This window comes from Phaenicophaeus curvirostris, chromosome 32 (assembly GCF_032191515.1).
Source record: "Phaenicophaeus curvirostris isolate KB17595 chromosome 32, BPBGC_Pcur_1.0, whole genome shotgun sequence".
NCBI classification, from domain to species: domain Eukaryota; kingdom Metazoa; phylum Chordata; class Aves; order Cuculiformes; family Cuculidae; genus Phaenicophaeus; species Phaenicophaeus curvirostris.
Window position 1 is genome coordinate 550027 of NC_091423.1, and position 26953 is coordinate 576979.

A 26953-nucleotide genomic window follows, 5' to 3' on the forward strand; every position below is an offset into this window, starting at 1 on the left:
TTTAGGCTGGACATTAGGAAAAAATTTTTCACAGAAAGGGTCATTGGGCACTGGCAGAGGCTGCCCAGGGAGGTGGTTGAGTCACCTTCCCTGGAGGGGTTTAAGGGACGGGTGGACGAGGTGCTGAGGGGCATGGTTCAGTGCTTGATTGGAATGGTTGGACTCGATGATCCGGTGGGTCTCTTCCAACCTGGTTATTCTATGATTCTATGAAATTGAAAATGTTATTAGGACACACAAAAAAGTCCCTGCACCGTATTAAAAGTCAGGACAGTGCTACTGGGCTCAATTTCACGCCCTGTTGAGTCGCAAGCTTCATCAAGATGTCTTGGACCGACTTTTCTTCCGTGGATACTGCGATTCCCATGGCTGCTCACCACCGGCCCTTCAATCTCGCTGGCCCTCCTCTTCCTCTTCCTCTTCCTCTTCCTCTTCCTCTTCCTCTTCCTCTTCCTACTAAATACTACAGCAGCCCTTCCACCTGCCTTGTTGATCTCCAATTTGGACAGTGTAGCTCCACACTGCCGACCTACCACGGCGCTCCTATCACGTCGCTGGTCACCATTTGTGGGAGACTGAACCCGTGCACGTAACCCGGACAAGATCACAGACAATCAATATGACTGGAAATCAAGTCCTTTATTAGCAAGCGAGCAAGCCTTTTGTACTTTTCTGACATCTTGTCTAAAGCCCAAAGTTTCCCCTAGTAGATTTTGTAGAAATAATCTTGCATGTAGACGGCCTTCTTGTGGTCACGCTGCAGCTGCTTCTTGACCTTGATGTATTCCATACTTATCCCTAGAAACCTGATAAGGCCACATCGTTAGACCAGCAGACATTCCCACAAAAGCCTCTTCCAGAAAGTCAGAGGGAGCCCCGCTGGCCTCTCAGAAGGCTCAGTAAGCCCTTTCTGCCCAAGTCACTGCAAAGCCCAGCGTTGGGTAAGGGAATTGGCTGTGAGGATGGAGGCTCAGTCACCCTCAGCCTTAAAGGGCATGATTTTCCTTTTGTCCTTCCAAGCATCCTCCCCGAGCCTCCCCCCACTGGCGGACTTGGAAGTAACTGGAACCTCTGAGCATTTCAAGAGAGGAATTTAGGGTCAGGGCACCTCTCTATCAAAGTTCAGGTCTGATCAGCAGAAGGTCTGGCTACCGGAACCTGTGGATGAGGCTTACCTGGGAGGCAGGACTCAGCAAACAGGGTATAGGGAATGCCATGGGGATTGTCCGTGGGGGCTCTGCCTTGGATATCGATGGAGAGCTGCCCCTTGCATTTCCCCAGCATCCCTGCATAGCACTCGACCGTGATTGTCTTCTGGCCCCCAGGAGGGATGGATCCAAAGCCAGGGTACACGGTGAACATGCCGACAGTGACGCGAGTCTGCAGAAAGAGTCCCAGGAGAGACTGATGTCCAACAGCCTTACCTTGAGCATCCTCAGCAAGGAGCATGCCGCTCCTGGCCCTCCGGCTGGGCCCAAGCCCAGTTCCAGGGCAGGGACAGATGACTCCATAGCCCAGTGGCAGCCTCAGAACAGGAAGAACAAGCCAGGAGGAGCTCCAGGCCTGTTCTGAGTGGCATAGAGGAAAGACTTTGGGTGTAAAGGGTGAAGGCGGTAGCTAGGATCCTTCAGACTCTATGGGTAATACAGGAGAGCGGAAAGAGCTGTCAGAAACGATGGGAGAGGAGAGAGGGGATTGGAAATAAGAAAAAGCCAAGTCTCCTGATACCTATGGACTGGGAGTTCAAACAGGGACATTCTCATCTGTGGCATTCACAGACCTATTTTGGCTAGCAGCTACCAAACACAGGACCTGCTCCCTTCCCTTGACCCCACAACTCCAGGTCCGAGCCAGAGCACGTCCGTCATGCAGACGTCGTCCCACCCCATGGTCATGAGCCCCCAGCCTGGGCACAGCAGCGTCCTCTCACGCCACCTGCAGCAGCACACGCTGGGGAGCAGGAGCCACCTACCTCCATGACAGGGCCTGCATCCTGTTTCAGCAAGGGCTTGCTTCTCTTGCCAAAGACAGTCCTTGTGTCTTTACTCTTGCAGGGGTGGGCAGGTTTCAACTGATGTGCACTGAGAGGAGAAAGCAGGAAACATCCATCATGCTGAGTTCGCCCTGCCTTTCTCTAAGGACAAAGCTGGCCTTCCTCCCCACAGAGGAAAGCCTTCCTGCTCCTGACGGCTCCCAGACTGCCTGCAGCACCCATTGCTGTAGCTTACGGAGAGGTCAGCAGTATCGCCAGCTCTGTCCTTCACATGTGAGGTGTTCTGCTCACAAGCCAGTGACACGAGCGGACAATAACCTAGGTCTCCTGGCTGCCTCTCCCACGCAGCCATGCTACAGGGCCTCCTCAGCAGGAAGGGGGGCGCAGGTATTCTCTCACCTCGGCTTTGGCGGCACTCGGCAGATCTGGAATTTAAAGGCCTGGACGCCTTTGTTCTCCAGGGTGAAGGTGCAGGTTTTCTTGGTGCCCCTCAGCATGGAACCAAAGTTGATGAAGGAGGCGGGGGAAATTCTGTACTCGCTGAATGCAGGTTTTGCTGACTCTTGGATCGGGATGACAGAGGTGATCTTGTCTCCTTCAGAGATGCTGTGATCAATCACCTGTAGCCGGGGGAAGGGTTGTTAAATACTGCAAAGAGGCCAACCTCTGTCTCTGTCCCCTGCCCCCATCCCAGGTCCCCATCAGCCTCCTCCAGAGCCAGTTTCCAGCTCTACTTTGGAAGCAGTGCCCAGGAGTTTTTCTGCATCTGAAACCTGGGGCAGGGAGAAACAAACACTACTTAGACCATTCTCCTAAACCCTTTTGGCAGACAACACATGAGTCCTTGTCTCTGCCAGCTGTTTGCACCATGGCTTCCCCTGCTTGGCAAGCGTTTGTGGATTCCCAAGCTTTCCTACCCTGTTTATCTCATGGGTTGCTGTTATCCTGCAGTGAGAGTCCCTTGTTGCTAAGGGCCTGGGCATGGCAATGCAGGTAGAAAGGCCTCTCATGAAGGCTCACAGCTTTCCGGTGTGCGGAGCATTCCTGTGGGGGGCTGGTTCTTTGGGAAGTCTGGTTGCCAATGAGTACCTAAGGCCTGGCGGTATCTCACTAGTGGGAGACCAGACCAGACCAGACCTGCAGGCCAGCAGCGCCAGGGGACAGCTCTGGGGGTCACATCCCTTGGCCATCACAGACACAAGCTTGTAAGCCCCCGGTGCAGCATCCTGCAGCCATGCTAGCCAGGACTGCACTGTGTCAACAACCTGTAAGGCCCAGGAGAGCTCTGCTGGAGCACGGGGTTTTGTGTGTTTTGCACGCTGAGGGTGGTGAAAGACTGGAACAGGTTGCCCGGGGATGAGGTAGATGCCCCATCCCTGGTCAAAGCCAGAGACAAGATGTTTACATCTCTGCCAGCAGTTAAAACATCCCTGGGACTGCTCCAAGGCATGGAAACACTTGTGTCCACACTGTTACATGCTGCCACTTTCCAAGTCATTGTGGCCACATGCAAAGTGCCTTTGGGAACACTTGCTCTATCATTTCTGCTGACTCCTGAACTGCCTGGGAGTGTGCAGGTGGGCTGGGCCATCGCCACAGGGGCTGCTGGCAGCGCACCACTGCGGGTGACTCTTCTGCCATGCCCAGAACAGTGTCTGGTGGCCGTTGTGTCTGTGGGTACCAGCAGCAGGATTAGCCGAGCACAGCCCTCCCGAGGTTACCATCCCCTGGGAGCATACCAGCTGCTCTGCACGAGGGGCTTACAGCCTGCAAATGCACCCACACAAGGAGGAAGAGGAGAGAAAACAGCCTGACTTCCCCCCGCGTGCAGAGAGGGAGCCACACTGCAGTGCCCTGATGCTCTCTGTGCAAGCTCCCCAAGGGGATTTCAAAACGCCTCTCAGAAGAGGGTGCTGCAGGGGAAACTGAGGCACCGTGGGTATGGGGCTTGCAGAAAGCTCCACGGGGCAGCAGACCTCTTCTCCTGCTCCCCAGACTGGGCTCTCACTACCACCCTGCCCTGCCAGACCTCCCAAAATGACAATCGCCAATCTCACCTCTTCTGTGGGTGAAAACCCGACTTGCACGTTGCATCGCTGTCCTGGCGAGAGGGCTCCAGCCAAGGGCAGTGCAGTGAAAACATGGAGCTTGCTAGTCAAGTCCTGGAGCAGCTTCTCTTCCACGTTCCTTGTCACACGTTTGTCCACCTGAGCAGAAAAACCAACGGTGTCAGGTCTCCTTGGTCTGGGAGGACAGACCCTCATTCCTGCGTCACTCTGAAATGCTGTCACGGTGCCAAGAGCATCCATATTCAAAGCAGCCATGGACACCACTGGCCTGGAACCGGACAGCAAACACGTATGCAGGGCGAGCAGCTGGGAAGGCACTGCTCTTAGAAGACGAGCAACAGGGGAAGGTGGCAGAGAAGCAAAGGATCACCTCATGAACAGGTCCAGGTGAACCAGCCTTGCTCTGGACCCTCAAAAGCATCCTTGAACAAGCTATAGGCCAAGTGCTCAAGCAATCACAGGGGCACAAAAGGCAAAAGAGCCACAGAAAATGCAACCAAGAAGTTACATGTTACACGTTGTCTGTGCTTTACCTTCTCCACAGGCTCACTGATGGGAACCTGCAGCTGACTGTGCAACTGGACAGTTTCTTCCTGGCACTGCCCAATTTGGACAGCAGAGGATTCTCTCTGCTGCAAAACTTGCCTTTAAAGACACCCTTTGCTTCCTCTAGAGAAACACGAGACCTGGAGGTGAAAGCCCTTGGAGCCACAGGGTGGCTGGAAAACAAGGATCGTGGGCTGCAGCAAGCAGCTGGCTGGTCTGGGCAACACTGCTCTGCTGCAGGTGCCATCACCTATCAAGCCAGGAAGAGATAAGATGGGACCTGGGTGCAATTCAAGCAGGGGTCTGTCTGCACCTTCAGCTGAGTGTGGGTCCAAGCCCACCCACAGATGAGCCGCAGGGGCCGTCTGCACTTCCTATTCTCAAGCTTCCCAGGCAACTTGGATGCACCCAGCACTCAGTCCCGGCAGAGATCTCAAGGACATTTTGCACCCTCATACCAGCCTGGCTTCACACACCCCTGCCCAAGGAACATGCTAGGAACCTGATGCCAGGAGAGGTTCGGTTCTCCGTGACAAAAAGAGAAACGTAGCTGCAAGGGAAATGTATTAAAACCAGGCAAGTAAGGTCTTTGAAGGCGCTTGAGATGACCCTTCCATTTCAGATGGTGGTGAGGTTTCATCTCACGCACCCAGCTGTGCAGGACAGCTGAGGGTCTCTGCTTGGGCATTCCTCTCAAAAGGCACATTCCTGATGAAGGCAGCTGAGATATTTTTTTCTGTCTTGCAGCAGCTGAGTACACATGTTTAACCTCAGAGGTGCCACCTTTCAAAAGGAAGCTTGTCCCTAAGCTTCGTGTTCCGCCCCTGCAGAAGCCCCATGTCCAGTCGCTGGCCCTGCTGCCTAGCACGCTTGTGGCTATAGAAGAAAATCTACCTTTGCTTCCAGAGAATCATCTGCATCTGCTGGCTTTTGGAGACGATCTCCTGCTGCTCCAAGGCCTTTGGCTGGCTCCTCCACAGCCTCCTCCCTGGGGCTGCTCTCTGCAGATGCTGAGTGTTGTGACTGGGCTGTGATCTCCTGTGGTGCTTGGGGTGTGATGAAACGCTGACTTCCAGGAGGGCTGAACCTGGAAAATAGCTTAACTTTGACTTTGATCACAGACCTGCAGTGGGAAGGAGAGAAGCTTGCACGAGCTGCTCCTCAGCAGGACGTGGCTCCTGGGTGGGCACTGGAGCTCAGCAGTGGGTCTGAGCCAGCAGCTCCAAAACCAGGATGGAGCAGGTCAGCGCCTGGGGCTCCTGCCCAAGGACAATGCTGCTATAGTGGTGGTGCAGGAATCTGGCAACTGATTGCAACCAGAAATAGAAGAGGACAGAGGTGAACACCATGTGGGGAGGTCAAAAGTGCAGCAGGAAAGGAAAAGAGACACAGCTTGTGCAAGATAGTGAGACTGAGACATCCAGGGCAGATCCAGACAGATGAGCTAGTACAGACCCACCTGTAAGTATCCTCCTGAAAACACCCACATCCGTGGAACTTCCCTTCCCTCACCCAGAGGGCCAAAGTAAGTAATTCTGAAGCTGTGCTGGATATTTATCCCGAATGTTTCCCTTGACAGTTCCCTGCACCTGCAGGTCAGCACAAGCAAGTGGCAGTGATGGTGGCTTTCTCCAAGGGTGATCAGGCAGGAGCCACAATGGAGTCCCAGACGGCTGTGCCCTGGCCAGAGAGAGCCCAGCACCACTCAAGGGCACCCGCAGAGCCCAACATGGGACACCCTCACACATGCAAGGCCACCAGCAACACAGAAAGACATGTCAAGCAGCTCCAGGCAGAGACTCACAATTAAGCAGCCCATCAAGCCCTGGTAGGCGCCAAAGCAGCGGTGACGCATACTCTGGGGAAGGAAGCTTTGGCCGCTTTTAACCAATACACTGCAGATCACGATAAGATCCAGCTCCCTGCTGTGCTACAGATATTCCCTGGCTGCAAAACAACAGCTCCAACAGCACTTCATGCTAAAAGGGCAGCAGCTCTGCTGGAGCAAGGTTATAACTGATGTGGCACTTGCTGATGGCATGATCACCTCCCCAGATGTCTCCAAATCCAAACTGTCTGAAGACCAGTTTGGCAAATGATTCAGGAGAGCAGCTCAGCGGCTCGTTTTGCCAAGGAGAGCTGAGTTTATAGTTTGACCAACATCTATCAGTAAAAAGCATGGAGCTTAACATCTACAAACATCCCCAGGTGACTCCGATTACATTCCAGGCTTTAAACTTCAGACGTGCTCACAGTAAGTCTGTTGGTGTTTCTAAAGCCACATGGAAGACACACTCAAACCACACCTGCTGTCACTGTCCCCACTTGCAAGGCTTCCCCCAGAGACAAACAAGGCAGGCTTGTTAGAGCAACCCGGATGCCTCATTCCCAGCTGGGAATTTTGCCTTTAAGGATATGATCCTAAATGAATATTTATCTTTAGCTTTGTAGCTTTTTACTTAAGGCTGGTTCTCATTTCTGGATTTAGAGGCTCTACTCTGCCCCCCAAGAGGTCACACGTGACTTGTCCTTCCTGCAGCCACGTGCAGGAACAAGGTTTTTCCCGGGTGACCTTCCCTGCACAGGGATGGATGAACAGCGATGCAGTTTCACAGGTAGAAACTCCCCTCACCAGGGTGGTGTTTACCTCAGGCTACAAAGGTCTGAGAAAGTAGCTTTCCCCACCAGCTTTCCTTCCCACGGGAACCAGTACTGAGGCTACAGCAAAACGGCAGCAAGAAGCCGAGACAGCAGCAAATCATTCCGGTGGCAGTGCCTGAGTAGGCTCTTAGGATGAGATGACAACAAACTGGGTTGGCAGGGAAGGAGAAGTCACTATAGATCTGCCTTCCAGGTGCCTAAAAGGGGCTTTAAAGCTCCAGAGCTCCTCCTTCCTAGCATCAAACTGGTGGAGATCACCTGCTCCCTAAGCATCTACACTGACCATAGATGGGAGGCAATCTTTCCACAAGCAAAAGTTGAAAGCAGTTTGTCAGATCCCAGGAAAAGAGACTAAGCCTTTCCAAAGAAAAAACCACATCAGGAAGAGGAGCTTCAAGGAAAGGGCAAAGGTGCACATACCTCATCTGGCTTGCCGGGCTCTCTGTCAGGAACCAGCGGTGCTGCACAGGAATTGGGCTGCAGTTGGTTATCTCAATGGAACGCACAGCTTCAGTGTCATTCAAGAGGCAGCCAAAGTCCAGGGCCGTGGTCTGGATATGGAGGTTCGGAAAGTAGACTTCTCCCCGAACAGTGACCTGTTCCTTATGAGGGTGCTCAAGAACATGTATCTTCAGAACCTTCTCCACCTCCCTGCTAGTCAAACCCTCTTCATAAGCAGGATTAAATCTGATGGAGAGATGACGTTCCTCCCCTGCCTCCAGCTTCACAGGCTGCAAGGAGATGGAAGGGTATTAACCACTGTGTGATGAAGCCCCAAGGTCTGATGGCACAAAATATCTTAATGCTCAAAGCTGGCCCTCCATGTGGGCTTCTCAGTTCATCCTTCACATCCTTTACAGTGTGTGCCTGCCCGCAAGCACCACGAGACTAGCGTCTGACACCATCTTAGGCTAATACCTCTGTGCTCTTCATCAGTACAAGAGGGAAATAAATCTTGTTCTACTGAGTTCTGGACCTACAAAAGCTGTGTGCTAGATACAGAACCAAATTGGCACCCTGGCAAGCCAGGGCCTTTTGCCCTGACCCCAGAGGAACTCCTTTACCCTCATGCTCAACACAAGCCCCGTGGCATTGCATCCCCACTCTTGCTGGGGCTAATTACAGGCACAGCACAGAAGCGGTGGCTGTGCCGACAACAACACGTTTAGCAGAGACGGTGTCCAACGCCTTCCACTAGCAATAGAGCAGGTGCCAGGCTCCTCAGCCTTCTTGAAGGAAGGCCTGCCCTCAAAGAGACCAAGCAGCTCTTGCGGTTATCTGACGATGGCTGCTGGAGCACTAGGACTGCTTCCAAGAGACACCTTTACCACATGGCTTGCCCAGACCCAGCAGCCTGCTCCTTTCTCTTCATGTCTTAGAGCCAAGATGCGTTTCCCCAGTTCAGAGGACCTTCAGCAGCTTCAAATCTACTGTCCAAGACCAGGTTGTATGAGGCTCTACACAACCTGATCCACAGGAAGGTGGCCCTGCCATGGCAGAGGGGTGGAACTGGATGGGATTTAAGGCCCCTTCTGACCCAAACTATTCTATGATTCAGTCATTTAGTCCAGGCCAGTCTCCTGCTGACTCCAAAGAGAAAAATTCTCTCCTGGAGGGCCTCCCAACAGAAACACACCACCACGCGTCTCCTCTTCAGTCCCCACCAGCAGGAAGCTCCAGAGCTGCTCACCTCAGTATCTGCAGGGAAGGGCTGCCGGTCCGCATGGAAGATTGAGAAGGGTTCCTCTAAGGCCAAGAACACGCTGAGTGGCAGGAGGCAGGTGTTTTTTTAAAGAAAAGGGCTTATACTGAAGAGTCAAGACGTCACTCGGTTGCTACAGAAACAGAAAATGAGAGAAAACAGCCTGAACCGGCCATGGACCTCGTTCCCTTTCTGATGTATTTTGAATTTTCATCTCTATTTACTATTTCTATTAGTTTGTACGCTTCTAAAAGTCTAAATATATCAGATGCTTTTCATGATTAGAAACTACAGTATCCCTTGGGGGAACAGGACAACAGTTTCATGCACAGATCAGAGAAAGGGACCCTGAGCAGAGGCAGCTGCTTGAACAATATCAAACCCAGAAAGTGAACCCAGATCATCTGTCTGCAGTTTTTATCTTCTCTTGGGTAGAATGGCACAAGATGTTTTTCACTCCCATACAACAATTTCTTGCAACCTCATTATCTTTCGTAGCCTCATCAAAAGCAGTGAAGCTGGTCAGAGGAGACAGGAGAGCCTGTAGTAGCTGAAGGTTAGTTTTGAACTTCTACATGCATGTACAGCCAGCTAGAAACCTCGGCAGTCCAGCTGCAACATGACTCCTGATGCCCCTGCTGCAATGACAGCGCGTCTGTGGCTTCAAAGCTAAGCAAAGCATAAGCTGTTTCTTCTTGGTTATGCGCTGCTCTGGGCTTCCTGCATGGTTTCTATAAATTAGAGAGTGCTTGCAAAACTAGTTCTGCATGTATTGGTATCAAACAGCTGCAGTGTTATAGCACTCAATAAATCAGAGTGCACGACACCAAAGAGACCACAGGCAGACATCAGGGATAGCTGAAAACCTTCTAATTAAACCTGAACTGCCTGCTCATGGCATTTTGTGCTTCTCTGGACGCCTAAGAACTAAAGGAGAGACCTGAAAACACAGAAACTAAACAATGAAGTAGCCTCTCTTCTTTTAGACACCTCGAGGAAGAGGGTGATAATGCAGGAGTCAGGATCCACAGACTGAAGGGCTTCTGCGTTGGTGTTCCCACTGCTGCAGAAGGACTCCTGCAGGTCCTTTGAAGAAAGCAAGGCTGAGGGAAATGCAAAAAGCTTGCATCCACATTAATGCAGAGAAGGCAAAGAGAGACAAGAGATGGCAGGTTTTCCTCATCAGCCTGGGGAGCTGACAGGAATCCAGAGCTGACTGGTTTTTCTCAGCTGCCCTGCGTGATTGGTGTTCAGACTTCACTGGGCCTTGAAGCATCCTTGCAAATGTCCCTCTATGAGTGTGTCTCTCTAGAGGTGGCCATGATCCCCTTTGACAGATCAGCTGTCACTGAAATAAAACCAAGATGAAGTTAAAAAGCAGTCGCATCTCCAAAAACAAGCTCAATGAGTTTACAAAGCACCTCAGGATGGGTTTAGTGTCGCTGAGCTGCAGCGATCTGCTCTCCTGCCCACAGTCACTGCCTGTGCAAAGCCCACAATGTTCTTGTGGGTCCCACACATCTCACCTCATGCCCTTGGCTCAGCAGCTCAATTCTGTCTCCGCATCAAGAAAAGTAGAACTGACCTGGCAAGACTGTCCCCAGCCCCATCTCTGTGCTAATGGCAAAAGCTTGGTCCCACTCAAATCAATCAGCAAAGCCCCAGAGACTGGCAGAAGCTGTTTAGCTTCCTCCTTTGAACACAGTCTCACACACCCCGCACAGGCTTTCAGTCATCAGCCACACAATTAACTGCCAGCATGCAATCCAGAGCCTTACCTTCTCGACCCGGAAAATGAGTTCCGTGGAGGACAGTTGCAGAACAGGAGCAATGAACTCACACGTGACATCCACCTGCATCACCTGCACCTTTTCTTCCTTGCTCCCCACGACGGCGTGCCACAGCAGCCGCTCCTTCACCACCCGTGTGCGAGAGCTGCACGTTACCCAGCAGGTGTGACCAGGGCACCCAGAAAACACACGGCATGTGCTCACCACCTGACTGGAGGCATAACGGATTCTGATAGCCTGCATGAAATTGTGTCATGGGAACTTGGCCATCAACCACCAGCAGGTAGTACTGCCCTAAAGTTACGGCCATTGCTTTCCTCAGCAGCCCTGCTTCCTTTTATACCGCATCCTATTTATTTTGCACTCAAATGCCCACACCGCTACACCCTAACAGCCACAAATTCACTTGTGAGCCAGGTGCTGTCTACAGCTCTAATAACTACTGCCCCAAATGACTAATGCTTTGATGTACCCCGCTGCTAACATAATGCTTACAGAAAGCTGCAGGAACCAATTTAAAAATATGTAACCATATTAAAGGACATAGGTGGCAGAAGGACCAATGCCAGCAAACCCTCTCTTGGAAGCTTAGTGGAAAAGGTACATGGGAAAACTCCAAACAGCCAGCCTGCCTTCCAGTAAAGTGGCAGCACTCATTCCAAGGGTGAATTGTGCCCTCCTGGAGATGGTTTTAAGAGAAATCTCCCTAGGAAAAGGTTGTCTTGCACTTCAGAGGGAAACTCTCTGCTTAAGCTGGAGGCTCTTCTATTCAACACCTTTTCCCAATTTCTCATGGTTTTACTTCCCCAAATTCCTCCCTTCATTTCTCATTCTTCCTTCTGGTACAGTGCCACAACCCAGCTCCTCATCAGAGCCTACAGTCTTCAAAGTCATCTGTGTTGCACGTGCAGTGCAGGGAGCTGGGCTTCTGACCAGCCTGAAGAGCATGAAGTCCTCCAGATTTTCACTGCGGGAGCCAGCTGTACTCACAGACACCCTTTTGGCTTTCCAGGCAAGACACCCTCACCAGAGCCCAGACCATTTTATTTCCTTTCTGGAATCTTGTTCTCCTCTTCAGCAAACCCTTGGAGCTCAGAAATGCACAGGGACAGTCCCATCACAGTCAAGTCTTCCTCAAACTACCACTGAGGCAACCCTTTAAAACACCTTCCAAAACACTCCTATCAGCAGGAGCTTAATGCATACCTATCTTACATTCACTTAAACATCTGTGCCCAGTGATTCCAGAGACAGGGAATGCACACCAGGCTTAGCTGGCAGCTTCTCCACAGCATTGCGTTTCCCCTGGGAAGAAGGGTCCAGGGAGGAGGACACCCAGTGACCGTGCTGAACTCTCCTCCTCTGAGCTGCCACCCAGGGGCGCTGCGAGACCTGGCTGCCCTTAGGACAGCAGGGCTGGTTGAGAGGCTGGGCTGAGCTATCAAGCTGTCAATTATAATGATCCTTGGCAACAGTTTCCCACAGGGAGAACATCACATTGATCATTAAAGCTGACACACTGTGCTGGATTTTCTCCTCCAGGACTCAGTGCTAGACAAGCCCGCTGCTTGTCTTTGTCTACAGAGGAAAATCAATGCTGCTCCCGTACACTCCCCTTCCTTCCCAAGGGATTTTGGTCCACTCACTGCTTCCCCCAGATAATTACCTTGCTTTTGTTAATTCACTTTCTGCCTGCACTCCTAGTCTAAGCGTAACTCTCTGCCCTTCATTTCTGCCTCAGCACAGGACACCTCGTAACCCGTTGTCTGCCCCTGAAGCACTGATGCTTCCTTCAGATCAAATTTGGGTATCAACAAGTTGGGTTTACGGTAGCTACAGAAACATGGAAAAGCCTTAGCAATTGATGGTGGCCAGCAAGGAAAGCAACTGGTGCTGCCGTGGTAACTTCTGGCACTTATACAGTTTGTTGAAAGCACTTGCCTCTCTTCTCAGGCAAATATCAAGGGGCCGCTGAAAAAGTCCCAGCGGAGGTGATCCAATGGGAAGGACTCAGCCCTCATGGGGGACCTCACCTGTGGAGTGCTGGAGAAGCCTTCCACCACCATCTCCATACTCTTGCCCGGCATCAGCTCCATGCTCAGCGGTCGAAGCTTTAACATGGGGCAGGCAGATTTGGGGTTCTGGGAGGAATCCTCGCCCTCGGTGGTACTGAGGGCATCGAGACAATGATGCTGCTGAAATGTGGAAAACCCTTCGGTTGTCCAATAGAGCAAATGGGTCTTTCTTCCTTTGTTCGTTACCTTGAAGCGGTAACAGAATGGAATTTTGCTAGAAGAGAAGCACAGATCGAAAATGTCATGGGACCTGCTATTTCACAGCAGTCACCCAGCTTCAATGCCCCAAAGCCATTATCTGACTGTGCATTTGGCAAGAAAGCCACCTCCCAAAAGGCTGACCTAGCAACCTAGCACCAACCTGCAGCAAGAGCCAGACCTTGGCTGCCCCTAAGCTTATCCCCGTCCAGCAGCTGGTCTGTGTGTGGACAGCAAGGGAAAGCTTTTTGAAGAACATCATCTCAGTCACAGTGGACAGAGCATTAAAATTAAGGGTAACTGAGAGATGATTTAGCAACTGGTTTCCATTTTGGTGCCTTTTGAGGATCTCAACCCACATTCACGTGGCCATAAAATGTTTCTAAAAGAATTCCTGTAGTGTCAGTGAAATGGCGCTGGGACCCTGAGTGCAGAAGGAGAACGAGCTGAAGGACTATGGCAAAACGCCTCCTTGCTGAGCCCACGGGAGGAGCAGGAGCTGAGACATACTCTACCTGAAGTGGGGCCCCAAGTCGAGCTCCGGAACAATGGGTTTGTCGGTGCCAATTGTGATGCCGGTGCCAACAGCCTGGACGGGGATGACGTAGCTACAGCTGTTCTCAATGAACACCTTCACTTCATCATTAAATATTTCAGTGTCATCCAAGTTTGCTGTGACAGCCACAGACAGCTCGGCGTTGGGGGGGATCACTCCTTTACTGGGTTCAATCCTCCAGCATGAGCATTTGCCAGCCTGTAAGACAAGCCAGACACTAGCTGAGGAGGGAAACCAGGACAGATTAGCATTGGGAATAAGAGCTACCACAGTTTGCTTACAATAGACACCAGCAGCATCTGAGAGATGGACGGATGCTGACCTAAGGGACGGCTGACAAGCCACCACATTCCATTTTCTTGAAATTACTTAGGGTTGGTTAATTAAAATGATTGGGTCATTCTGGCCTTGCACAAGTGAAAGAGGAGGCAGAACTCAGCATTAAAAGTGCAGCTGTACTTTGCCAAGCCATACCTCTCCTCAGAGAGCATCCACACCCTGGTCTCTGTCATTAACAGGAATGTGACACAAAGCAAAAGCAGACAGAACAGGGAAACCAGAGGGGAACCCATGCCCTCTCAGCAGCAATGGGCTACAGGGTTCTCTTGAGCTCCTGGAGCTCCAAAAGCATGATTGTCAGAGCTAAGCCCTTTCCACAAAATAAAGGAAGAACTTGTCAAAATGATCCAGGCTCATTTCTGCTCAAACAGCCATGCAAACTCCCTATTTTATTGAGGACTGCTCCAGGTAAAATTGCCCCCAGAGCCAGGCTCCTCTTGCTGCACTGTGGTGGAACAGCTTGCTTTCTCTCTGACAGAAAATGTTGTATATAAAAATTAATTCACAGGCTGCTATGGACCAGTCACTTTTGTTGGAAATTAGCCCCACAGATACCTACCATCTCTGCCCAGAAGGATGCAGGGGTGCGAGACTGGTTGGACAGGTGGAGAGTTTGGGAAACATCTTGTAGGACCTGGATACTGCCGAAATCTATCTTGCTTGGATGCACGCAGACAACTGGTCCTTCTCCAAAGTTCACCAGATGGATTTCCTGCTCCAGGAAGCAGGTAGGAAAGATCAAAAAAAAAACCAGGGAAAGTTTAAAAAGGTCAGACAGCTCTGAGTGCTCCAAGCCTGAGGGATAATTACAGCTCTTTGAAGCTTGCAGTGTTGACAGACCGAAAAAGAAAGCCTGGAGCAAGTGTGGGACCTAGAGTGAATCCGTCTGAAAGCCACAGGCTCCCATCAGCAGCAGATGAACAAGCCCGGTTTCTCACGCTTGCTTTTCCACCGCTCCGGGCCCGTGGCCTTGGCTGGGGCATTGACAGAGAGATGTGATGGATATTTCTCAGATGTGACTATCAGCACAGTTTCTTACACAATGCTTGCTTTAGCAGGCTTCAGGGATTTCCCTGTGTGCTCCTCAACCAAAGTCCCAAGGAAGCAGCAGTTGCTCTATCGAATAATGCAGCAGAGTGTGAGACCCAGGGACTCTGCTGATTTTCAGACTGGGCTTGCTATCCCTTCTCATAGATCCATCATTAAATGCTGTGTCAGACACTCAGTTCATCATCTAAAAGGATGCCATCTTTCCTCTTCTCGAGGTACTGGCTGTTGCTCATGCTGTGAATCCTCTTGGTCCCTGTCCACACCAGCCATGTGTTACAAGTCCTTGTTTCCTCAGGAAGAATCTCTGTACCCTTTAGGCCCCCCCAGCACAAGTGCCCATGCATCTCCCCTAGCACTCACCAGTGGAGATCCTTCCCTCCCAATCGTCATGACACGAGCAACAGTGTCCTGCTCTCCCATCACCCGTGTTTGCAGTGTAAATGGGATTTGCACCCAGCTGTGTGGCTGGATAATCCCACATGGCACGAGGCTGGAGTACTGTACAGCAGCAGCATCCTTGTATTCCTGTAAGGGACAGAATCAAACTCAGCTTCAGAGGAAACTAAACTTCTTGACAACTACCACAGCAGCAATTAACACATATTAAAAAACCTCTAGGACAAAGCAGAAAGGCACAAAAGCAAATACAAAACCAGCATGGGCTTAGCACCTTGAAGGGTTCCAGGGCACCTGCCACCACCTGCCCTTATGCAGTGGGTGATCGCCGTCTCCTAATTCCACCCCCATGGGCCCATACACCGTCTCTTCCCATCCGCACTACTTTTACAAAATTGCAGCCCAGATACTGACTGAATGGCTATGTCTGGGAGAGGAAAACTAATCCCTCTTGTAATCAAAAAGATAATCACTGCAGCACAACAGGACTGAACCTGGCTGCAGGTTCAGCTTAAGTCCGAGTATGGTAATGCTCAAAAGAACCAGAGGGAAGCAGAAAAACCTGAGCTCACTTTCCACAACAAGGACTACTTCCCCCTTCATGAGATCTTACCTCGATTTTTCCCTCACCAGCCCTGCCACAAGCCCCTTCCCCACCTGCATGCACCTTCATTAACTGAACCAGACAGCAGCTTTCAGCAGGCTCACTGCATCCCAAACAATACTTGCATTTTGATTGCAACCCAGCACAACTCTAGCACTTGCACAAAGGAGGAGAGGTGGCCCTTTGGAAATTTGTTACACCTCAAGCACCAAAATCCAGGCCAATAATGACTATAATTACTGTTCCATTTAGGAGAAGGCTCAGGGCCGCGCCTGCCCACTGGAGCCCAGGTGCTTCACAACATGGGCTGCTTTCAAAGCACTGATGCTCTCACATCTGGCTGAGCAGAGCTGGCTAGCTAGGCAGTGCTGCTTCTTGGAAGCTGCAGTCAGCAAAGCTTGTGCAAGGCAGCGTGCTGGTGGTGAACACACAAAGAGAGACAATGAGCTGCAAAGAAAGTAAAGATACCTGGCAGTGATGAGCAATGATGACACCTTCCTGCCAAAGCCCTCCACGTCCACCATCAGTGCCAGTTTGTAACTCTTCACAGTGTTGGAACACAGAGTGACCTGGTAGAAGAGAAGAGCAGCAAATGCTTCATCACTCCCAAAAGCCATTGGCTATGCATGGTGTCCTCCAGTTCTCCTTCCATGGTAAGGAAAGGGAGGATTTTGCCCTAATTCTTCTACTGGTCCACGTGTAGAGCACAGTCTAAAGGAGTGATAACAGTCTTCTGACAATAGCTACTTCATTAAATATACCGTGCAGTTATCAGAGCACATATGAGCTAAATCAAAACACAGTTGGGCTACTGCTCTACTCAATACTGCATTAAAATTAAGGGACCAATTTTTAATCTCAACTACAATAACGTAAAACCAGAGGAAAACTGTTGACATCACCAAAATGAGCTCAGTTTTACAGTGGGAAGCTGAGGGCAAAACGTGGCCCAGCTACACTGTGCAGTTCACAGGTCCCAGAGCTTTTTCCGCCTGCTCTGGAGATCTCTGCAGTGAATACAGCTCCTTCTGCTCAACAGGAGATGCAAAATCAGACCAAGCAGAAAAACAAACTGTTTCATGCAATGACATCTCTCTTTTTATAACAGCCACCTTCTGTCCTCATCTTTCCTCTGCCCACAGTAAATCAAAGAAACTGCTCTAAGCAGTTCTCAAAACACGAATGGCTTCTCTCCTTGACAATACAGTACAAGACCTTCAGCTTATGATTTTGGAGAGAAAATGGTGCTCCTGCAGAAATGCCCCAGAGTAACCCAGCCAAGAAAAGCCTAACACTAGTGCACGTATCTGACTTGTGTATGCTAGCAGCACCAAAACCCTCTCATACAACAGCAAAGCTTCAGCTCCACCTGCTCCAGCACGTACGGCTAGACTGTTCCCATACCTGGATATCCAAGAATTCCTGGGGATGGATGGTCCCTCTGCAGGGAGTTATGGTAAATTCAGTTGGCCTCATATTCACTTGAGCTCCACTTCTCCAGGACAGGCAAGTGTCGTCCGACATCAGAGCATAACTGGTGACACTGGGCGCTCCATAGCCGTCCCCAGGAATGCGAAGGTTGAAGGTCATGGGCCTCAAGGTGGTGTTAATGAGGCGACAGGACAATGTGCAAGGGAAGCCTAGGAAAACAACCCAAGTATGAATTTATGTACCCAACTATCCAAGGAATCCTAGTGTGAATACCCTGTTATGATAAAACTGTGCTTGGAGTTCAGCTCTTTTCTATCTGAATTACAGTCAGTTTGAGAAACTACGCAAGTAATTAATTGTCCCTGAAGTTCCCTTTGATACTGATCACAGAGCTTGCTTCCTTGGTAATGCCTGCTCTTAGCAATGCTGAACACAAGAAGTTTCTTTCTCTTTAACTGAGGAGCTCTCTCACACCCCCACCCAAAACAGCAGGAATTATATTTCACTTATGAGTGCGCACCCAGACAGACCACTTATTCTGAACATTGAATCCATAAAATCCCCTCTTAACTCTGTGAACAAGTAGCGTATTGGCATTGAGGAGAAGCTACAGGAAGACAAAGGATGGAGGAGCTTGGGAACTACAGCATGATGAAAAGCATTCCAATGCGGTTTCCTTAGGCAGGATCCTTAAGGCATCTCATGTTTTTGTCAACCAGACCGAGCACGGGACAACTTGCAGGCCACTCCACAAGAAGCCACTTGACCTTCGATTTGTTAAATGGTCCATGAACAGAAGCACCCTGGGCACAGAATGATAACGGCCCTTCAATCAATCCACAAGTGATTTTGCACCTAAACTGGAGATCATCTCAGTAAAAAGCCTTTTCTGAGACTGAGATGCAAAACCAGAATCTGCATTTCAGTGGAGATGCTCTGGTTGCTCAGCCATCGGCTCTGTCAGCAGGGAAGGAGCCCACATCTCCAAGGACATCAGTGCCTGATGAAGAGCCATCGTTTGGGCATATTTGATGGCTGGTGATATCAAGGTGCCCTTGCAGTGCTGCATAACATCTCACGCTGAAGGTCAGGTGGGAAATTGTGGCCTTGCTTTGCATCAGGAACATTCACCCAGAGCAGCTACAGGCTCGTATGTGGCGTAAATTCCTTTCTCCTGCAGTCCCACGCCCTGGGCCCTTCTGGGACATGGGCTTGCACAGTCATTCTCCCACCAAGGATCACGAGGTTGGGGCTGGACAGATACGAGGGATATCAGGACACACTGACTTTCTACTCCTTTGGTCCCCTTTGATCTCATGGCGGCTGAATACTGCCTAAGCAACCAGCAGCCCTGGTTTAACACCCCAAAGGCCGCTGAGGAGGAACACAAGTGATGGATGTTCTCATGCTGCAGTGCTCCATGTTGGCCACACACAGACCTCTCAACTCAAGGTCCCAGCCCGGGGTGCACTCACCAAAGGGGACATCACCAAAATCGAGGGAAGGTACAGCAAAATGAACAGCTGGTGCAAAGACACAGCCCCTGTGAGGAGAAAGACAAGTGTTAGCTTGGTTAGGGACGTGCTAAGCTTTCAGCTTGCATTACCACTCAGATCAGCAAAATCTGGTCTCAGGACCACGGTGAGTTTCAAATCAACCAGTCACCGTCATGCTCAGCATGACATCCACGTGGACAGGAGGCAGCCCAGGCAAAGCATCTGAGAGCCACCGATGCGACTCAGAGCTCTGTGCTAGGCAGGGTTGGCCCTCAGGTCGCTGCTGGCCCCATGAAGGACCCTGAACAAATGATGGCTCTGTGCCTTATGAGGAACGGCTGAGTGAGCTGGGGGTGTTTAGCCTGGAGAAGAGGAGGCTGATGGGAGACCTCATTGCTCTCTACAACTACCTAAAAGGAAGTTGTGGAGAGGAGGGTGCTGACCTGTTCTCCAGCCCCCTCACCAGCTTTGTTGCTCTTCTCTGGACTCGCTCCAGAGCCTCAACATCCTTCTTGTGGTGAGGGGCCCAGAATTGAACACAGGATTCGAGGAGCGGTCTCACCAGTGCTGAGTCCAGAGGGAGAATAACCTCCCTGGACCTGCTGGTCACGCGGTTTCTGATACAAGCCAGGATGCCATTGGCCTTCTTGGCCACCTGGGCCACTGCTGGCTCATGTTCAGTCGGCTGTCAAGCAACACCCCCCGGTCTTTCTCCTCCAGGCAGCTCTCAAGCCAGACTTCTAGCCTGTAGCACTGCATAGGTCTATAGCACTGCATATCAACCATGGAGTCCCTTAATTTCTTTACTGTTTTGATCTAGTGCCTCCCAACAGCAGCAGCCCGGCAGCCTGGATGCTGAGGAGGCGCAGGCAGCCCCAGAGCTCCAGAGCATCCAGCACCAGCTTTCCTGCCAACACCACTTTGTCCCCCAGCCCATGCTTAAGACTGACTGTGACAAGCTCGCAGGCTGCCTGGATCCCGAGAAAGGAGCTTTGCCACTCCTATCATCAGTTGTTCTTTTCCCCTTCTCCCCCTTGTTTGGCGAGGGTTTTCTTTTGCAATGGCACCAGCCCATGGGATGATACCCAAGTCCTTGGGACAGCATTTGCTGCTGGGCTTCCCAACTCCCACATCAGCACTTTTCTGTCTGCAGAAAGGAGGCTCCGGAGCTCTCGCTGCACAAGCGCTGGGAAGACAGCTTATAGCATGAGAGATGAAGCCGAGGCTGCTGCTTCCCATTTTGTATGGATTTTTAACAGAGGATTTTAAAACCACTGCTTCTGGCTGCAGAATCGCCCCAGGCTGGCCCAGCCTTCAGCCACCTCCCAGGCCCTGCTGGCCTTGCTGTGTGTTCAGGTGGGACGTCTCTGACCATCGCTGCCCAGAGCTGATACCATCCCACTGTCTGCCAGGGCCCCCGGGGGAATGAGCTCCCTGTAGGAAGGAATCACTCCAGGTCCTTGGAGCCCGGGCTGGGCAGCAGGCAACTCCACACCTTTCCCCTTCAGGCAAACTCTTTCCCATCACGGAAATCACTTCAAGCCCTGGGGGTCTCACACAGGGGTAGCAAAGGGTCACAGAAAGAACCCGCTGCTGCCAAATTCCATGCACACAGCATCTCGGAAAATTGCAGAGCAACCCACCAGGAAGGCAAAGTTGCTTCCCACAGGGACTCACGGCTTTCAGAGCTACACTGGGTATTGAGAGCATCAGAGGCACAGTCACTTCCCCTTATAAAGAACCGCACTTCATTTGCTGCTGGAATTGCAGGATTCAAACTGGAGTGAAGGTTAAAAAGCCTTGGCTCTTCGTCTTCGTCTTGATCCTAGACGCCCCACACTAAGACCTTAGACAACACCTCTGCTTCATCACAAAATGAGGTTGGTGGGAGATGATTATCCAGAGGTGGCTACAGATGTGCCCAAAGAGCTCCTACACCCCTCCTTACCCAATAGTCAAATTCAGAGGCTCAGCAGATCCATTCACCCGGAACCTGAACTCTTCCGTGAACTTCCCCAGGGTGGTGGAACTGAAGGAGATCTTGATGACTTGGAACCCATGCGGTGAAACAATGCCCTTCTGGGGACGAAAGGTGAAGCAGGAGCCCAGAGCTGTACTTGGAGGTATCAGGCTGAAGGCACCATCGATGTCTCCTTCGTTAAACAGGAACACCTGCAGCAGTAAGAATGCAAAACAGAAATACATTAAGAAATCTTCCATTTCTCAGAAGGCTGATGGGCTGTGCTTCGCTGAAGCCAAAGAAAATACAAACAAGACAAGTTCTGCCTTTGTTTTTTCTCAAGCAAAGCAGTGATAACTTCACATGAACAGAATCACTCTGGGTTTAGCCCACTGACACAGAGCAGTCTGCTTCGACTTGCAGTGCAGAGGAGCTGCACAGTATCACCCCGTCAATGCAGCCCTGTCCCTAAGAACCCTGAAGGCCAACTGCAGCCTCGTGTGTGACTCACCCACAACAGCTTCTGCCCCAGGTGAGTCTGGTCCTGCCAAAGGCAGAATACGTTCAGCTTCCACTGCAGCCGACAAGGTCACTGCCTGCAGCAGATACCTTGGGGCTGCACTAAAACCAACCTCAGGAAAGCTCTCCAGCTCTGCTACAGGACATCAGTCAGGGGTTTTTTTTTAATTTTAACTTCAATGTGACAGTTTCTCCATCCTTGTTTAGACTGATACATCAGGAAAGGAGGAGCGGGAGGCGCAGAGCTGCTCCATCTACTCCAAAGAATTTCTCCTCCCTAAATACAGCCACCACAAATGAATTTACCATTGCGAGAATAACTGCAAATTCAGAACCACGCCTATTTTCTTGAACACTCAGTAGATCAGCTGCCTTGAACAACTGACACAATCCCACAGCATTTGCTAAGATGAACTTCTTTCCATGTCAGGGAAGGAGTGTCCACATCTGCCTGCATGCTGTCACCAAGAAGCCCACACAGAACCGAGCTGGAATGTTCCTAATTGCTTCAGGGGCAAGCCCTGCCACTTGCTGCTCAGTGTGGCACTAACAACATCACCTACTTATTCATATTTTCTCAGTTAATGATACTGATAAATTGATACAGAGAGAGTCAATAAAGTACCAGCATTAAAAATGCAGAGAGCACAATGTTTTGGTAAGAAAACACCTTAATGTGTCCTCGCCAGCCAGAGTCCATCTTTTGAAAGCATCTGGCATGGTGTATCACCTCATTTTCTACCTCTTTTCTTTGCTCTATCTTGGTTTTTTTGCAAAAGTCTTGACAGTGGGGGGAGGAGGGGCAAATTTGCAAATATGTAGACAGTTCTCTGCTTCTTTCCAGAAATGTTTTGCTCTCTTTAGAGCCAGAGATGTCCCAAGACTCAAGTGGCTTTTTGGTCCACTGTTGCTTTTGTGTCAAGGTGCTGGGTTTTTTTTGCATGAAGCCTCCCAGCTGACTTCAAAGGGAGGTTGCCCAAAGGCAGGGATTAGGGCTTCATGAACAACACATGCACATTTTGGTCTCCATCAAAAAGCATCCACATTCTCTGACACCACCCCCCCCACCACCACCATTTGACTGTTATGTCAATATTCCCTGACCACAACTGCCTGTGTTGCCAGAAATCCCGTGGGTCCACAAGGCTCACAGTTGCCCAGAAAGCCATCAGGATCCACCCCAATTCCTGTGTACCCCTACTGCTCACCTCACAACTGCGGGCCGATCCAACAGAAACGTCCCCAATGTCCAGTTGCTTGTAGCTGAACCAGAGCTGGGGCCCAATGCCCTCAGCTTTGATGTGGAGAGGCAGCCTGGCTTCACGGCCTGGGGAGAGATTTCTGTTTCAGTACAATATTTCCCTCTGTCATCCTGGATTTTCCACGCTGCCTCCACGCTAGTCCCTGACTCCAGGCTGGAAGGGACCAGCTCTAGATGCTCCAGGAGAAGATACAGGACCCGCAGGAGGTACGCCCTTGGGCTGCTGCCTAATTTTTAACCAATCAGTTAAAAGTTTAACCAATTGCAGTTCTGTGTACAGACGAACACAAAAATGAATTTTCAGAAGCTGAGCCCCACATCGCCTGCTCCCTCCCAGTGCCCAAGAGCCACGGCTTTATTTGCATGAATAATTAAGAAAGTTCATTTTGAGCTTAAATATTTTCCAAGAGCAAATTTCAGACCACTGCCTAACTGCCAGTTTTGCCAAGTGACCAGTGCTGATCAGTTCTGTAAAGAACCAATCCAGAAGCATCTGCTAAGTCATTAGCGCAGGACCTGCAAAAAAAGCTGAGGCCAGCAAAGTCCCTTTCCAGTGAGGCAGGAGATCCAGCTGCAAAATTCACAGTACTGCAACTGCAGCAAAGCTGCCAGATAATCCCAGCAAGAGGCATGCATGCCACCCGCACATCATGCTCCAAAGGGATTTGTGACTGGCACCCAAATGCATGAACAAGGCAGTGAGAGAAGCCAAGAAGCAGAATTAATTGATCCTCTAGTTAAAGATCATCATTTTCTTCTTTAAACTCTTTGTACCAGGCACCTCGGCTCTGGGACAGTTTCCAGCCTGACAATCGAGTGGATCAGCTCTATTTTGTAAGGGATAGGGGCAGGCACGTCGTTTAAATGACCAGCTAGAGGTCCTCTTCCAAGGAGCCAGTGGAAGAGTTCACCTCTCCCCAGGGCCCATCAGGGTTTCTCAAGAACAGGCTCCTCTTGCTAAACACACATCAGTTACCCAGCTCTATTTCTTGTGACTCCCAGACCAGTTATAAGCTTGCACACAAGTAGTTTTCCTGTTTCTCTGCAACAAAAAAGCTTTCCTGCCACAACCCCTAGAGAGCCCTGCAGCAATGTGAGGGACACCGCTATCACCAGTACAAGAACCTCAGAGCCAGGAGCACAGCACTGAGTGAGGAACGCCTGGGAGCATCTTTTCAAATCAACCCTTTCCTTCCACAGCCCCTGCAGCTGGTGGGCAGGAAGACTTCTTGTTGACACAAGCCCTGTGTAATTACCACAGGGAGCTTTTGCCCAGTAAACCCTGCACAGTTACTGTTTAAAGCTGCTCCATCACATTTGTATCTGTCAGCTTGGAGCAGTCAGGAAAGAAACAAAGCAGCTGGGTCAGTAATTTCTTCACCTTCCAGAATGGGAGCTGGGGATCACGGGCCTCTTACCTCTTCCTCTCAGATGGGGAAAACCATCACGTTCCCTGGATGGAAGTTAGACAGCCATGCCCCGCTCTTGAAAACCACCCATAGGAGCACCATGCAGAGATGCAGGGGAAGGACAAAGTAACCTGAATCACACAGCTTGCTGTGAGGGGCGAAGCTGGGTAGGGCAATGACAACTGCTCCCAGAAAAAGACTTGACAGCACTTCTGAAAGATGGGATGAACATAAAGCTTGTCTACCAGACTACCTGAACTCTGATTTCCAGGAAGGGTGCTCACCCTGCTGTTCACAGCCAGCCCTGTGCAATGCTACCCATACGCACCATGGACTCAGAGCTACAAGGTGACAACGCCCACACAGGGAGAGAAGCATGTGCTGGCCAGAGGAGGTCCTTTCACAGACACCCTGTGCTCAGCAGGGCTCAGACACCTTAGGTCTGGCAGCGTCTGGGCAGTGGGAGGTGATCTGGGCCCTGGGAGCACAGTGGTAACTCAGCTCCTACCACCTCAGTAGTCTGATGATGCATCTGCGTAATAAAGACTCATCGTGGAAGGAAATGGGCTACAGGAGCATCGTACTTGTCCATTAAAGCTCTTCTGCTCTGTAGTTCTTTGGCCTTCACAGACACCTCACAGGAGAGCAAATGCTGGCAAAGCCCTGGCAAATTCATGCTTTGATGGTTCTGGGATCAGTGATCCAAGCTTAGAGCCAGGCATCCTGAGGGCTGGTCTTGGACAGAAGGCTACCTGGAAACCACAGGGACAGTGGGCACGTGCCAGCACAACCCTGCTGGTCGCTGACCCTTCCTAGCAATTACACAAGAGCAGAGTGAGCTGGAAGACTGTGCCTCGCCTTCCCTGTGCCTGACAGAAGACGAAGGAGCCATACCTGAGATGTCGCAGTAGACTGTTTGTTCATAGACTCTGGCTTCTTGGGGTTTAAAGATCACGTTAATTTCAACCGAAGAATCTGGCAAGACATCTCCCTCCTAAAACACAAGACAAATCATGCATCTTCAAATATTACATTTCTTGTTTTCAGCTCCGCACCTGGAGCACTTACTCAGAGCATCAGTGCAGAGAAAGTAGCCAACAACACCTGTCACCAAAATTTATAACAGCATTTGGAATAAGCTGCAAAATAAACTTTCTAAGTCCCCCACCTTTACCAGCACCTGGGAGAAGCATTTGGTTAAATTCAGGCTATAGAGAAGGAACCAAACTGACTCATACTCCAGCAAATCAGGCAGGATTTCTTCAGAAGTACCAGGCAGTCTAAGGGACCTCTCTCCTCCAAATCTTCCACTGTATCCCTGTGCCACTATGGCTACACAAACGCTTTGACTTAGATGAGAAAAGATCGAGCAAATCAAATGTATTTTTCCATTCTAGGTTGCAAAGGTGCTGCACTGACACCCTGCCCCTGCACAGATACCTAGAAGTACATAATGCACCCTGATACCTCTGAAGGCTGTAAGGACACTTAAGTGCCCTCAATTTATAGCCCTCGCAACAGAGATCAGCTTTAGGCAGCTCTGACCGCCTGCCAGATGCCCGCAGTTCAGAAATGGTTTTTGCAATAAGTTCTCCCAGCCCCATGAGAGAAACCCGGAGTCTTCTTTCTCAGCACATCCAAACAGCTGATGTGGGATCTGCCAAGCGACCTTGTCAGGGAGAAGGGGGAGGAGGAGAAGGAGAAGGAAGGGAGCTTCTCAGCTATCACTTACCACTGGGTCAATGGTGAAAACATCATTGGAGAAAAGCAGGGAGTCTCCTTGCACTTTCTCCCTCTGCTTCTGGAAGCCGCGGCACAGCCTGCAGGGAGAGACAAACCAAGCAGATCATTTAATAAGCAACATCTTTGCAGTGACCATCAGGTAAGCACAAGGGCAGCGACGCACTCGAGGAGGAACAGCAGCAGCTCAGCAAGGGGCTGACCCTGTGCCACGGGGTCCCAAGGGATCCAACTGCCACTTGCTGCCCTCTGGCACGGCAGGCAGTTTTACTCCACACTTACAAGTTCTGCCTTCCAGCACAGGATCCCAGAACACTCGAAAAGCAAATGAATGTATTCAGGTATCGCAACGACTTGGTGAAATTTAATGGGGTTATATGCATGAAAACAGAGGCCCTGAGAAAGGAAGGGGCATCACCTCTGAATTCAGACACTTCATTCTAGCCTTAAACCACCTTTTCTTTTTCCTTTTTGGCCTTCAACGCAGAGCTTTGATGCAGATGATCTCTCCCACACTTGCTAGTTGTAGCAGAAATCATTCACAACCAAGAGAAGAGAAGGGACCACTGCTGCAGCGCAGCTGGCATACTGCTGTCCTCCCTTCCCACGCCCGTCCCTTGGCCGTGAATAACCAGCAGGAGACATCTCTGAGGGATAACTGGAAGGCTGCATGTGCAGCAGATGGAGGCGCAGCAGTAAGAACAGGATAGCGATCGCTACCCAGCTGAATTCAAACACAGATAGAAAGGAACCGCAGCCATGGAGCTGCACACAGAGCCACGGGCAAATGCTGTCACCAACACCAAAACCCCTCACTTTGGCTCACTCCCAGGCAGTGCAATGGGAAACGTTTCTCCAGGGCTGACAGACGATGCTGTGCATGGGGAGGGCTTCCAGTCACTGAGATGGACAACCCTCAACTCAACCCATCCACAGACAATAATTCCACCTTTACATGCCAGAAAGTCCTGCAGGAGGGAGACAGAGCAAATCCCTGGGCAGACCTCATAACAATCCAGGTCATTTTGGGTCACATCCTAGTGCAGAGTCCCACACTGCCTCCGCCCTGCTCCAAGACCTCAAAAGTTTCTCTTAGAGCAGGACAGTCACCCTGGAGCTATGGACATCCCTAAGATTGCAAGTAAGGAAGAACAAAAC

The 26953-nt window shown here is 50.7% G+C and overlaps 1 protein-coding gene across 1 annotated transcript in view; it reads right to left on the reverse strand.

Annotated features, from left to right (window-relative positions):
• Positions 1–1310: 1310 nt before the first annotated feature.
• The window catches only part of LOC138732451 (hydrocephalus-inducing protein homolog), a 33639-nt gene continuing 7996 nt past the window's right edge, over positions 1311–26953 (reverse strand). Inside the window, exons 5-20 of the mRNA XM_069879064.1 lie at positions 25788–25875; positions 24950–25049; positions 22594–22712; positions 20855–21078; positions 20584–20599; positions 15340–15504; positions 14489–14641; positions 13550–13788; positions 13023–13050; positions 12795–12956; positions 10750–10998; positions 7690–8000; positions 4051–4330; positions 2393–2613; positions 1973–2081; positions 1311–1634 (exon numbers count right to left, since the gene is read on the reverse strand). Of these exons, the coding sequence (XP_069735165.1) occupies positions 1527–1634; positions 1973–2081; positions 2393–2613; positions 4051–4330; positions 7690–8000; positions 10750–10998; positions 12795–12956; positions 13023–13050; positions 13550–13788; positions 14489–14641; positions 15340–15504; positions 20584–20599; positions 20855–21078; positions 22594–22712; positions 24950–25049; positions 25788–25875 (2572 nt within the window). The 3' untranslated portion in view covers positions 1311–1526. The remainder of the gene's footprint in view (positions 1635–1972; positions 2082–2392; positions 2614–4050; positions 4331–7689; positions 8001–10749; positions 10999–12794; positions 12957–13022; positions 13051–13549; positions 13789–14488; positions 14642–15339; positions 15505–20583; positions 20600–20854; positions 21079–22593; positions 22713–24949; positions 25050–25787; positions 25876–26953) is intronic.